Raw genomic sequence first — 14,358 nt, 5'->3', positions numbered from 1 at the left:
GATAATTTGCTGTTGACTTCGACATCTGAGGACACCACAATTCTTGCACATGGTACAACTGAAACGGGTTTTTATATAATTTCAGAAATGATGCCCAGAACTCTTACCGCTATGCTATTTTTTAAGAGAAGTTGATCTTTTTGTTGGAGTCACAGAAGAATAGCTCTTACCACTAAGCTTCCCAGAAATTTCTGCATAAAATCTCCACGCTAATTGTTGTTACCACTCCAGGCCATTGGAGTTAAACCTCTACCATAATTTCTGCGTGCTTATTTTTCAACCGACTTGTGTTTCCAATTTTGAGGGTATCGGCTAGAAGTAAATGGTGTGTTAGACCTCTTTATTTGCTTGAGTTTTCCATTTGTAAAATCAATATAATAAAGTTTACTTCTGCTTTTTTCTGGGGACATCTTCAATATTATAAGATACTTTAAGTTACCAATGTTGTGCCTTAAAAAAATCCAGTCTGCCAGTTTTTACCATATCCTATGTTATTTTCTAGGATTTGGGAATTCAGAAAGTTTAACTTCTAACACATTAAAAAAAACAAGAAGCATAAACAGAACGAACTCAGTCCTACCTATATATCTGATGGTAGGATGGAAAAAAATGGTACCATGTTTGTAGTGGTCAGAAGCAAAGACTTTTAGGAGGCTGAAACAACATGGTTTCAAACTCTGGCTGTACTATATAGAGATTGCTTGGCTTTGGGCAAGTTTCTCTCTGAGCTTAAATTTTGAAAAGGGGATAAGAAAAAGTGTTTTCATAAATATTAAACTATATACACACATATGTATGTAAATACACATGTATTTATACGTATATATGCACGGTTGAATTGTTATAAATCAACACATACACCACGATATACATATATAGCATTAAACATTGTGTGTAACCCATAGTAACCAATCAAAATAGTATCTGTGTTGGTCTTTTTATTATTATCTGCTAGCTTAAAGAAGCTTTCCATAATAGCAACATATTTACATACACTCATATATACTGATAAAATATACTTCCACCTCCTCCCCAAATGAAAAGACATCATTTTTCTATATCATTTGCTTATTATGGCAGCAAGGGAAGCAATCACGTTTTTTGGAATTAAAGCTGAAGCATAAACAGTCTCCTGTGATAAAAGACTGCTAGTTGTATGGGTAATAGAAGGATGTCCAGTGGCAAACTATTTTTAAAATTATTGGTGTCATGCAAAATCATAAAAAATATCTTATATTTGTATGCAGTTAATTACAAACTATTTTGCTATATTGCTTCTAATTTTGTTTTAAAGTACTATTTAAGTAGGGGCACCTGGCTGGCTCAGTCCATAGAGCATGTGACTCTTGATCTCCAGGTCATGAGTTCGAGCCCCCCATTGGGTGTAGAAATTACTTTAAAAAATTATAATAAAAAAAATAAACTACTATTTAAATAATTTATTGTTACTTTTATTTTCACCATTTGTGATCTTGCCTCCGCAAACAGCTCATATCTCTTATAAATGGGCCGGTTCTTCCCAAGTACTTAGTGACTTAATTTTTCTTTCAAATGTGTCCATTTGAAATGCCGAAGGATGCAATTCGAATGCTTTCACCTTGTTGGGAATGTTTACTTATCTGCAAGATGAGAGGACTAGGTCAGATGCCTTCTGTGACCCTTTCCTGTTCTAAGCATGCCATGACTCCATGGTCACTAAAGTAAAACACCCCAGATGTGGACTTGGTTCAATCATTACACAGTTCTGCTGCCCACTAAAAGTCACGGAGTCATTCTTGGAGTAATGCACACACTTTGAGGACATGCTGTAGTGGGACTATTCACAACTGCAGCAAACTGCAATGGGCAGAATGGCATGGCTGCCGAAATGCTACCTGGGAAGCCTAGCAACAACTAGGAGTGAGACCGGCCAGCAGTTAAAACTGAGGGCAAGATTCAGATTTGGAAAACCAACTATGCCGAAACCAAGGCAGAAGATCCAGGCACTTGACTGGCTCGCCCGGTTGAACTCCTGGATCTTTCATTCAATAGAACTTCATTTAGATGATGTCCTTCTCCCTTGAAGAAGTGAGTAGTACCTCATTTTACCATCAAACAACAGAGAGTGGAGGTGTGCTAAACACTTTTCAAGATCACATCTTGGATATTTATATTTCTGTAGAATACTATGAATCTTTATTACTCTCCATAGGTTAATGGATAGGAAGTTTTTCGATGGTCTTGGTAAATTAAGTATATCTGTTTCAGTGTCAGGGTATGAACCAGTATAATGTCTCCAGTACTGAGGAGGCTCGGTTGTGGTTGTGGACATATTACGTTAGGAATGAATCTAAGTGACTCTCTCCTCCAACCTGACATCTCTGCTCTTGTCAAAGTAACCTGAAGTGTCTGCAGCTTGCTCATTGTGTAGAATCATATTTCTCAAAGAATGGTACATTGACCCTTGCATCAGAACCAGCTGGGCGACTATTAAAAATGCAGTTTCTGGGCTGGCTCATTCTGTAGAGCATGCGATTCTTGATCTCGGGTTGTGAGTTCGAGCCCCACTTTGGATGTGGAGCCTACTCTTAAAAACGCTGCAGCTTCTGTAGCTTACTCCAGCCGACCAAATTAAAATACCTTGCAATGGGGCCATTTTAACAAGGTACGTGGGGGGTTCTGATGCTGGATTAAGTTAGAGAACTCTTCTTTTTTATATTTTATTTTTTTAAAGATTTTATTTATTTATTTGACAGAGAGAGTGAGAGAGCGAGCACAAGCAGGGGGAGCAGCAGGCAGAGGGAGAGGGAGAAGCAGGCTTTCCACTGAGCAGGGAGCCCGATGCGGGACTCGATCCAGGATCCTGGGATCATGACCTGAGCCCCAGATGCTTAATCGACTGAGCCACCCAGGCACCCCAAGTTAGAGAACTCTTGGCATAAACAAAGTGATTTGTCAAAATTGCAGATATTGCCATGTCATTCTTCTACCTAAGCTCTTAATTGGCTCCACCACAACACAAAGCAAGTTAAATATGTTTAACTTGCATACAGCTTTCATGACCTCACCTCTGCCCAGGACTCTAGTTCTTTCTCTCCCCATCGCCCACTATGTGCTTAAAATTCCAGCAACAAGGAAATGTTTGTAGCCTCTCCAAACAGAGCATGTTGCTTCTTTCCTCCTTGTCTGTGCTTACCAGGTCCCCTCTTTCTGGAATGCTCTGCCTGTCTTTCCTTCATTCCAGGTTCCCTTATCTGCAATGTTCTTTCTTTCCCCTTCCTTTCCTTATATCCCCCTGGGATAAGTCAGCACCATCACTTTTTCTCTGTCTACACATGGGTTTTATCAAATTATAAATGTAATGCCATTTCTCTGTCCTTTTTACCTACTAGGTCATAGAAGTCCTTGAGGACACAGGACAGATATGTCAGTGAGTTTGGTTACAGACAACAAAACTCAACTTTGAATAAATTAATCAAGAAAAAAGGAGGTATTGGTGAGATGCTGCATAACTAGAAGATAAAAAGAACGTGTATCAACTACACTTAGGAAGCACAGACAGCAGGGAAGCTGCAGGTCGCAACAACAGGAACTCCTATGAGGGGCAAAAAGCAGACCGTATGATGGGCAGCCCCTCCAGAGGCATGTGGGATGGATGATGAAAGGAAAATTCCTCCAAAGGAAGAGTGTGTGGTGCTGTCACAGAAGAAGAGGAGAAGCTTGGCAGACAAATGACAGCAGTCCACCTCACTAAGTCTTGCTCCTGGCTGTGCCCCCAGTGTCTCGGGAAACTTGCCACATAGTAGGTTCTCACCGGATGTTTGGAGAATGAATGACATCAGAGAGAGAACTAACACTACCTGCCAGGCAATGAGCAAGAGTTTCGATGTTATTGCAGTCGATCTCTCACAATTCTGCAAATAAACATTACCTGTGTTTTTCAACTGAGGAAACTAAGACCAAAGCAGTAACATGCCAAGGTCACTCAGTGAGCAAGAGAAAAAGCTGGGATCTTGAAAATGTACTGTATTGCCTTCCTTCAGTGAGAAATATATAATGCTTTTTCTCCATGAGAATTATACCTTATATTGATTTTTGTTTTGTTTAATGACATCTCTTTCTTCAATAGCATCTTTTTTTTTTTTTAGTTAACAGTGTCTTAGAGGTACCTCCGTGTTATCCACAATAGAGGAAGGCCAGTACTGTATGAAGTTCATAGACACAAAGAACCAGATTTCCTGGGTGGGACTCCCAGCTCTGCTTTTTACCATAAATGTGATCTAAGGCAAGTTTTCAAGTTATCTGTACCTCTCTCTCTCTTGGAAATCAGGATATTAGTTACCTATATCCTAGGGATATTATGAAGATTAAATTAGTTAACACATATAAAGCACTTAGATTGGTAGTAATATATAGTTAAGTGCTATAAAAGTTTTGCTTGTTCTTTTTAATGATTACATTGCCTTCCACAGCATGAATGGAAATTTTATTGGTTGCAAATTTTTGGTGTTACAGACAATGCTACAAAGAATATTCCTAATTATGCCTCTGTGTGCACATGGTTGTCCACACATTGGTTCAAGGAGTAGAATTGTTGAGTTAAAGGACCTATGTATGTAAAAATTGCTAATTTTTATCTATGGACATACGCAGTACAAATGTCAAAATGTGCAAAAGATCATATAGTAAAAGTCTTTCTTCCCACTCCATGTGATATCGGAGATGTTGATCGTAAGGCTTTGAAATTTCCTTTAGACTTATCTTTACACTGATGCTTTCTAGGACCTAAAATATGGATTGTGAATTTATTTCTGGCTGATACCATCATCATCATTATTGTCACCTTCATAAGTTTATTAAGGTCCTTATAAATAATGTCAGATGCTTCATTTTTACCTAGCCTCCCATATTCCATTTTCCTGCTTTATTTTAGTCTTATTCTTTTCTATGAATAGAAAAGAATATTTATTTATTTATTTATTTACTTATTTATTTATTATTTCTACACAAGCTCTGTATTGAAAAGCATGTGGATTTTATTTTATTTATTTTTTTAAAAAGATTTACTCATTTATTTTAGATAGAGAGCTCGCAAGTGCATCGGTGCAAGCAGGGGGGAGGGACAGAATGAAAGGGAGAAGAGCAGACTCCGTGCTGAGCAGGGAGCCTGACGTGGAGCTTGATCCCACCACCCTGAGATCACAAACTGAGCTGAAATCAAGAGTGGGATGCTTACCTGACTGAGCCACGCAGGCACTGCAAGCACATGAATTTTAAAATAAAAGAAGATCTAGAATTAAAACATCGTTTTGCCACTTAGTTGCTATGTGGCCTTTGCTAAGTTAAATTCTCTGAGCCTATAAAGTGGGAACAATAATATCTACCTTGTGAGATTAGTATTGAATTACATATATAAATATATGCGTCACCTCCTACATGTCAGGTCTTTACATCCATTATTTCTTTTTTTTTTTAGGAAGAAGCAGGCTCATAGCGGAGGAGCCTGATGTGGGGCTCGATCCCATAATGCCGGGATCACGCCCTGAGCCGAAGGCAGGCGCTTAACCGCTGTGCCACCCAGGCGCCCCTACATCCATTATTTCTAACCCACGAAGTAGTCTCCAGCAAGATAAATAGGAAGGCAAATGCAGCCCGCAATGAGAAAATCAGGGAGATAATAGGAGATGCATGTGGTGTAGACAGACAGTCACCAAACTAAGACCTGAACTTTGAGTTGGAGGAAGTTGAGAGTGGCGGGTATTGGCAGGAAGTGTTCAGGCAGAGCAAAAAAACATGTGTAAAGGCCCTGAGGTCAGAGAGAACTTAATTACTCAAGGAATTGAAAGAAGTAGAGAAATTTAGAACCATGGAGAATAAGGGAGAGATTGATAGCAGATGGGGCCCAAAATGGTTATTTTTGGAAGCCTTATTGTCAGCCTATCCAATTGCCTTGACCTCGTCTTTCTTGGTAGAAGAACCCCCAGTTGTATTGTTCAGATAGCACTTCAGTCTTTTGCTAGGTTGGTTTAAGGATGGTCATGGGACCTGATCTAGATCAGTGAGATATAAGGGGAAATCTACAAAAGAAGGCCTCTAGGAAACATTTTCCTCCCATATAAAAAGACAGAGGTAGAAGGAGAATCCCCATCTTTCCTTTCTGGTCTTAGAGACTGTTTTGTGTAGATGTGAGTGTTGGAACTGTTCTTGCCATCTTTCTGCCCTGAGGAAGACAGTGCTGACACCCTGGGGATGGCAAGAGGCTAGACACCTGAGGACGTCTCTGAACTACTGAGCCAAATTTGGAAGTGCTCACCTCTGGACTAATTTACCTTACATAATTTCCTTATTGATTCAGACAGTTTTAGTTGAATTTCCCTACCACCAAATGCATCTTAATTTATTATATTTATTGAAAGAGAGAGAGCACACAGGACTTTGTAGATCATATTAAAGATCTGGAATTTAATTCTAAGGGTTATGGAGAACCATTAAAAGCTTTAAGCATGGGATGAATTTTGCTTTTCAAAAGATCACTTTAGTTGCAATGTGCATAATAGATTGAACAATGGCAAGAGTGGAAGCAGGTGTAGCAGATAGAAACTGTTGCTACAGGCCACAAAGAAAATGCAATGATTTAAAATGTGTGGTGGCCATGGGGATAGAGAAAAATGAACCCATCCAAGAGCTACTGAGAGATACATTGGAGGCAGAATCGTGATTGTGATGGTCATTGATTCAATGTGAATGAGGAAGGGGAAGAAATCAAAATGGTGCCCAGGCATCTGGATTGAGCTACCAGCTAGATTGTAACTCCATTTACTAAGAGAGGCATAAACAACTGGAAATAGAACAGGTAGGAGTTTACAATAATGAGTTCATTATTGGACAGATTGAACTGAAGGTGCCTGAATCAATAGGTGGATATGTCAAATAAACAATTGGATGTTTGAGTGACCCAGAGGAGAGATAAAGACTTAGAATCTGTCTTTGGAAGAAAGATGGTAACAGAATCTATATGAGTTTTGAGATTCTTAGGGAGGGAACAAGGAATGAGAAAAGGTCTAAGACAGAATCCTAAGACCTCCAGCACTTAGCTTTTCCATGGAGAAGAAGAGGCCAGTGAAGGAGATGGAGAAGAACAGCCAGAAAGAGGGAAAGCCAAAGAGGTTCAACAAGGAGGGAGTGCTCAACACCGACGAATGTAGTTGAGAAGTCAAGGAAGAAAAAGACTAAAAAGATCCTATTGGATTTAGCCACATGAAGGCCACTGGTGACACTGGTGATGAAGCAACTTTTAGACAGACGGAAGTGGAGTGGTGGGTTCAGAACCCAGGTTGGACTGGATAAAGGGAGGATAATTAAGAAATGGAGACATAGATGGTGGAGAAGCAGGTCAAGAAATTTAGTCTTCAAGAGGACATAGGGCAGAAGCTGAGGGACATGTGGAATCAAGGGAAGGGTTTCCTTTTCCTTTTTTATTTTTTTAAGATTTTATGTATTTATTTTACAGAGAAAGAGATCATGTGTGAATGTGTGTACACGTGAGTGTGGGGGAGAGGCAGAGGGAAAGAGAGAATCTTAAGCAGACTCCACACCCAGCACGGAGCCCAGTGTGGGGCTCGATCTCACCACCCTGAGATCATGACCTGAGCCAAAAGCAAGAGTTGGATACTTGACCAACTGAGCCACTCAGGTGCCCCTGTTTTAAAGATAGGGATGGTGGGGTGCCCTCTCCCTCCCCCTCTGTTCCCCCATCCACCCCCCACTCCTGCATGTGCTCTCTCCCTCTTTCTTAAATAAATAAATAAATAAATAAATAAATAAATAAATTTTAAAAATTGTTAAAAATAGAGATGGCTATCTTTCCTTCACCTCTATATCCAATTCGTTTGCAAGCCCCTTTGTGTCTTTCTTGTAAATGTATCCGAAATCTGTTCATCTCTCAACTTCAACCCAGATAACTCCCTGGTTTGAGCCATTATCATCCTCACTTGGGCTAACTCAGTCGCCTCTGATTGGTTTCTCTGCTTCCATTCTTATTTTGTTCTTAGCTCTTTGAAATCACGAAACAGTCATAGTAAATGAAATCGTGGCTTTGAAATAAAATCCAAACTCTTGGTCCTGGCCTATGAGATCGAATACAATCAGGCCCTTTCCCTATCTTAAGGGATCCCATTCTACCCTGCTGGCCCCCTGTGCTCTGTCTCCACATGGCTTCTTTCTGTTCTTTGTTCCTTGCTCACTCACTGGTCCCAGTGCTTAGCAAGCTTTTTCCTATATCTTTGAATGGCTAACTCCTTTTCATTATTCATGACTGCTCAAATGTTGCCTTATCCAAAAAGTCTTTTCTGACCTTTTTTTTTTAAAGATTTTATTTATTTATTTGACAGAGAGAGAGAGACAGCCAGTGAGAGAGGGAACACAAGCAGGGGAAGTGGGAGGGGAAGAAGCAGGCTCCCAGTGGAGGATCCTGATGTGGGGCTTGATCCCAGAACGCCAGAATCACACCCTGAGCTGAAGGCAGACGCTTAACAACTGAGCCACCCAGGCGCCCCCTTTTCTGACCTTCTTATCCTCCCCCCTCCCATCCTCAGTCCCTGTTTTACCTTCTTCATGGCTCTCATCATCTGAAGTGATCTTGTTCATTTATTTATCTGTTGATTACTTGTGTCTTCTCATTAAAAGTGAAGTCTGGTGAAAACTGGGTGAAGTTTATGGGATTGGTATGTATTACTTGTATTATTGCATGGTGTATAGTGTGGATCATATATTACTATGTGTTATATATAAGTGATAAGCATGTGAATCTGTAATTATCTCAAAATAAATGTTTTGGTTTTGGTTTTTTAAAGTAAATTCTGTGAGAACTGGGATTTTGTCTCCTTATCAGGAACTTTGTTCCTATCACTGGCATGCAGTGGACACTAAAGAAATCTTATTAAATGTGTGGCTTTTTTTTTTTAAGATTTTATTTATTTATTTATTTGAGATAGTGAGAGCAAAGCAGAGGGGGAGGAGCAGAGGGAGAGGGGCAAAGGAGAGGGAGATGCCGACTCCCTGCTGAGCAGGGAGCCCTATGTGGGGCTCTATCCCAGGACCCCAATATCATGACCCAGCAAAAGGCCTTCACTTAACGGACTGAGCCACCCAGGCCGCCTACATGTATGACTTATTAAATGATACATTCGGTCATGTCTAAAAAAAGGTGGGGTAGGGAGTAGGAGCAACATCAGAAGACCCTGAGCGGAGGAAACTGGGGTGGTAGAATTTAGCAGTAGAACCCTTGTCCTAGAGTTGAGATTCAAATCTGGGTCTCCAGAACCCCTTTCACCGCCCCAATGCTATCTCTCCATTGATGGAGTATTTATTCGATGACTCAAGTCCTGGTTAGCCCTGTCTTAGGAGACGCTCAGTCATAGATCGTCTTTGTTGCCTATTACGATTACAACAGTGCAGCGCAGACATCACCTTACAAATGGGTTCTGGTTCACATAAAGCACGACCAGACCCACACTCTCTTGAACTTGCAAGAATGGGTAAGGAAGATGTACGATAGATGTAAGATAGCCCGGAAGGCTCAGTGCCGGCCCAGGTCTCCAGCTCCGCAGTTGAGGTTTCAGGTTTCAATCCTCCCAGGAGCACGGGCTGTCGCAGCGCGCACCGTGCGGCTGCCGCCTCCGCCCGCACGTCTCCGCTAAGGCAGCACGCGAAAGCCAGTTCCAGGCGCGGCCGCGCACTCGTCTGCCCTAGACGGAGGTTGGGCGCCGCGGCTGAGCTGCTGCTAGGCTGCTCTAGCTGGGCGCGCTGGGAGGCGGCGATTGCAGCTGGGCCGGGACTTCCTTCCTCTACCGCAGGACAACAAAACAACCCGGCAGCAGGCACTGAGCTCTTGGCAGTTGTCTGGGCGAGAGAGGTGCAGCGATGGGCTCCGTGCTGAGCAGCGACAGCGGCAAATCCGCGCCCGCCTCGGCCGCCCCGCGGGCCCTGGAGCGCAAGGGGGACCCCGAGCTGCCCGTCACGTCCTTCGACTGCTCCGTGTGCCTCGAGGTGTTGCACCAGCCCGTTCGGACCCGCTGTGGCCACGTGTAAGTGCCAGGGGAGCTCGGCTTGCGCGCCCACTTCTGGGGAGAGTGAGGTTGGGGGAGCTGAGAGCATGGGGGATTTCGGAAGCCACCGCCTGAAGGGAGCTACTGCAGGGAGACACCCGGACCCGTCGAGTCCAGGCCACGGGAAAAATGACCGTTCGGAAGGTGACACAGGATTTCAGGAGGCGAAAACAGCAACAAGCGGGCCCTGCAGCGCCTCCCGTCACCCCGCCCCATGCCCGTTGCTGCTTGATCCCGAAGCCCAGGTGTAGAGCCCAGGGGTGGGGTTCCCAGGCGCGGGGTCCTCCAGGAGCCAGGGCTCACCAGCGGGGGAGGGTGCTCTTAGCTGGACAGCCAGCACTCGCTTGGGCACAAGGCAGTGGGCTCCTGCTGAGCAGTTATCCCGCTGAGCTCAATTAATCGGGAGGTGCTTACCCCCCTCCTCAGGTCGGTTTTGTTTTGCTGGCTCTCTGCACGTGTTCCAGAACGCTCCCTGAGGAGAGCCTCTTGAGCAAACAAAGATCTGTGCAAACTGTCCTTCCACCCCCACCTCCCTTTGCTAATACAGACACTCAGGACCCTCAAAGATCAACTCAAATTAGAACAACCAAGTGACTGTAGTCTTCAGAGTTTAAGTACCTGTCAGGGTGGGGCTGGGACTTGAACGTTCGCACCAAGCCCTTGAGTGTAGCCCTTTAAAACCCAACCACGAAGTGACGGGAGGTTGCAGACAAACCTACCTGCCTTATGCAGCGCTTCCCTAAATCGATGAAAAGTATAGATAAAATTGAGTAGTTTCTAAAAAGAGTTTGAAAACAAAACCCCTATATAAAATTGGCACGTCGTTAATGTGTGCTTGAGTAACGAGTAATGGGAGTTGAATCTGTGGATTCGTGTTCTCTGTTTACGTAGAAGCTTTCTCCGTGGCTGCGCGGCTGTGCGACCGAGTGTGTGCGTGTTGGGGTGGGCGGAGGGGGAGGAGTTGCACAGAGCGAGAGCGGAAGCCCACTTAATGTCTTCTTTGGCCGACCGTTTAACTATAGTTTGATGAAGCGCCAGGGCAGTACCGCAATGGCTAGTAAGTGCTTTCGGCTTGCCAGGGGGAAATACCATATTATAAATGCAAGGGCACAAAATGTTTTTCAAAGGGCTTAGGTGGTCCTTGACACCTATAGACTAGTAACTGAGAGGCACCACTGAAAAGCCGGTGTGATCCAGGAAGAAAAATGCAGCCCACACAATGTTTAAATAGAGAGTGCCCTGGTCATTATTTTGTGGCTGTATTTTCAAGGCCTGTTGTTTCAGCTTTGTACTTTAAACTCAAGTCTAATTGACCTCCTGACTGATTACTGATGTTGTTTCCCAGCTGTCCAGATGTAGCTCATTGACATAAATCCCAAGGCCAAGACGGGAGCCAAGATACCATTGTGTAACAATATAACATATTGATTAGTTCAGGGTGATAACCATGGGTAAATTTAGTCAGTATGAGCATTAAAACTTTAAAGTTGCACCAAAGATGCACAGTGGGCGTCGAGTCTTGAAGATTCCTTTTGTAGAACTGAATTGGGTGTCTTCGATATCGGAGATTGTTATCTGATTGGGGATTGTTTTCCCTGATTTGGATTTTGAAGGCTGTAACTTACTGTTTGCAGTGTTTTTGGCTCCACGAAAGGATAATATAAATGTGTAAAAAGTTAAATCTTTTGTTTAATCTTTTTCTTTGTTAGAGTTTGAATAGGAAGCCAGCAACTGGAAAAACAGTCATGAAATAGCACAAGGGCTGGACGAATGGCCTTCCCTCACTTGACTGTTCTTTGTTTTGACAAATCTATGTCCATTGTTCTGGCTGTGGGCAGAATTTCCATATTCCTCCTTTTGGCAAATTTACTTGGGCCCCTTCCACTTTATAAATGTTAACTAGAGTTCCTTCTGAACGGGAGATGGGGTGAGTGCTGCTAACACCATTTGTGCTTCCTAAGTGAATTACTCTCTTCCATTGACCTTAAATTGGAAAATGAAGAAATGCAAATGAAATCTCTCTACATTATCCCCTATTGAAGCTAATTTCCAAACTTGTTGAACTCATTTGTTGATGCTTATTTCTGTTTATAAACCTATTTCAAGTCAAGCAAGTTATTAATAATGGTAAAAATACATTGAATGAATATGTATGTAGCACTCTATAAATGGTAGAAACAGTGGGCTTGAGAGAGAACAGGATTTGAAATTCAGCCCTGCCACTGACCAGCTGTGTGACCACCACGTTGCTTAATCTCTTTGACTATTTCTTCATTTGTAAAATAGGGTGAATAATGGAATTTTTATGAGTTTTTAAAAAAATGTAAAAGTGGCCCATCATAAATCCTCAACACATAATTTCTATTTCCTTTAAAGTCCTTCCACAAAGCAAAAACCCAGAAATGGGTATTATTTCTTATCTATATTTCTTTTGGAATAAAACTGGGCCACAAAAGAGATCCATAACATTTCTAAGATGTCCCAGATAACCTTCCTTTTAGCTTGGTTCTTTTTCCTTTGGTGGCCTTTAATTTAAGAAGTTCTATTTTAACGTGCTGTCATTTCAAATTGACTTTATTCATATCTCTGTATCAGTTGTTAAAACAGTTTTTGGGGAAAAGGCTTCCTACCTCTGCCTTATCTTCCTTTATCAGTGGGTTGGGGGAGGGGGTAGATAAGTTGAAGCTGTATAAGTGAAACTGAAAGGGAATCCGATTTACATTTAAAATAAGTATTTATAAAGAAATGTGTTGACCGGTTGGGTATGATAGATAAAGGGGGAGTAAGGAGTGGAAGACAACTCCCTAACAGGTGACAGAGATAAAAGGGGGCAGAGTTCAGCTCCAGAGGTAATGAACTCAGGTTGGGGCTTGTCAAGTGTATAGTATCTGATAGGGAGGTACTCAAATGGAAATATCCCGAAGGTACTGGGAGAATGGTTTGGGGAAGGGTCAGAGCTGGAGCTAAGGGAGTTACCCAAAAGGATCAAGAGGTTGAGAATGGGTCTAACAAAGCTAATAGGTACAGCAGACTGGAGCATATTCGAAGATACAAAGAGCCACATCTTCCTTGAACTGTGTTGGACTAAATTGCTCTAAGTCACATAATTTGTCTAATTTTTAAAATTTAACTGTTGAGGATAATTCTGAAGGGCTTTCAGGTAAGCGGATTAAAACTTTCCATTTGTGGTCAAGTACAGCCTGCATCAAACTAGTACTTCTCTAAGTAGAGTCCGAGAGTTTCCTGATGAGTTTTCTTTTCTTTTCTTTTTTAAAGACTGGCACGGGAAGGCAAATGCACAGTTGTTGTTTTTTTTTTTTAAAGATTTTATTTATTTATTTGACAGAGAGAGACAGCCAGAGAGAGAGGGAACACAAGCAGGGGGAGTGGGAGAGGAAGAAGCAGGCTTATAGCGGAGGAGCCTGATGGGGGGCTCGATCCCGCACTGGGTTCATGCCCTGAGCCAAAGGCAGACGCTTAACAACTGAGCCACCCAGGCCACCCCCCTGATGAGTTCTCAACTGACCCATAAATATACATCAGTGCTTTCATTCTTTTTCAAAAATTTAGCATATTTTATTTTTTATTAAAAATTTTTTATCAAGGTATGATTGACATATAATATATTAGTTTCAGGTGTTCAACATAATGATTCAATCTTTGTATATATTGGAAAATGACCACCACAGAAAGTCTAGTTAACATCTGTCAGCATACATAGTTACAGATTTTTTTCTTGTGTTGAGAACTTTTTAAGATCTATTGTCTTGGCACCTTTCAAATATACAGCCCAATATTATTAGCTATAGCCAGCATGCTGTACATTAGAGCCCCATGACTGATTTATAACTGGAAACTTGTACCTTTTGACCCCCTTTCACCCATTTTGCGCCCCTTTCATTCTTAGAGGAGGTGTGCAATCCCAAAGACTTCTTTTTTCACATAAGATGAAAACTATTTGTCTTATTATTACACATATTTGTTACCTACTTCTATATTATCTGCTAGTGAGGGTTCTCCTGAGAAACAACCAATAGTGTATGCATGTGTGTGTGTGTGTGTGTGTGTGTGTGTGTGTATGTGCGGGTGTGAAAAAGACTGATTGTAAGGAATTGCCTTATGTTATTGAGGATAATCTCTTTACTCAAAGTCAGCCCATTATAGATGGTAACCACATCTACAAAATACGTGCACAGCAACACCTAGATAAGGTTTGATTAAATAGTGGAGTACTATAGCCTACCCAAGTTGAACAGAAGATGAACCATCACAT

General features: G+C 42.0%; 1 protein-coding gene across 6 annotated transcripts in view; it reads left to right on the top strand.

Moving 5' to 3' along the window:
- The first annotated feature begins 9,058 nt into the window (after positions 1-9,058).
- Positions 9,059-14,358, top strand: part of RNF125 (ring finger protein 125) — a 39,997-nt gene continuing 34,697 nt past the window's right edge. The window contains exon 1 of one of the 6 annotated variants that reach the window (XM_008690982.2): positions 9,059-10,064. In XM_008690982.2, the coding sequence (XP_008689204.1) occupies positions 9,901-10,064 (164 nt within the window). In that variant the 5' untranslated portion in view covers positions 9,059-9,900. The remainder of the gene's footprint in view (positions 10,065-14,358) is intronic. The other 5 variants (XM_008690973.2, XM_008690978.2, XM_040632613.1 and 2 more) reach the window with 5 other exon arrangements.

Source organism: Ursus maritimus, unplaced genomic scaffold, assembly GCF_017311325.1.
Source record: "Ursus maritimus isolate PB19 unplaced genomic scaffold, ASM1731132v1 scaffold_18, whole genome shotgun sequence".
NCBI classification, from domain to species: Eukaryota; Metazoa; Chordata; class Mammalia; order Carnivora; family Ursidae; genus Ursus; species Ursus maritimus.
The sequence above is the reverse complement of the archived record's forward strand: the minus strand, read 5'-3'. Positions and strand labels throughout refer to the sequence as shown.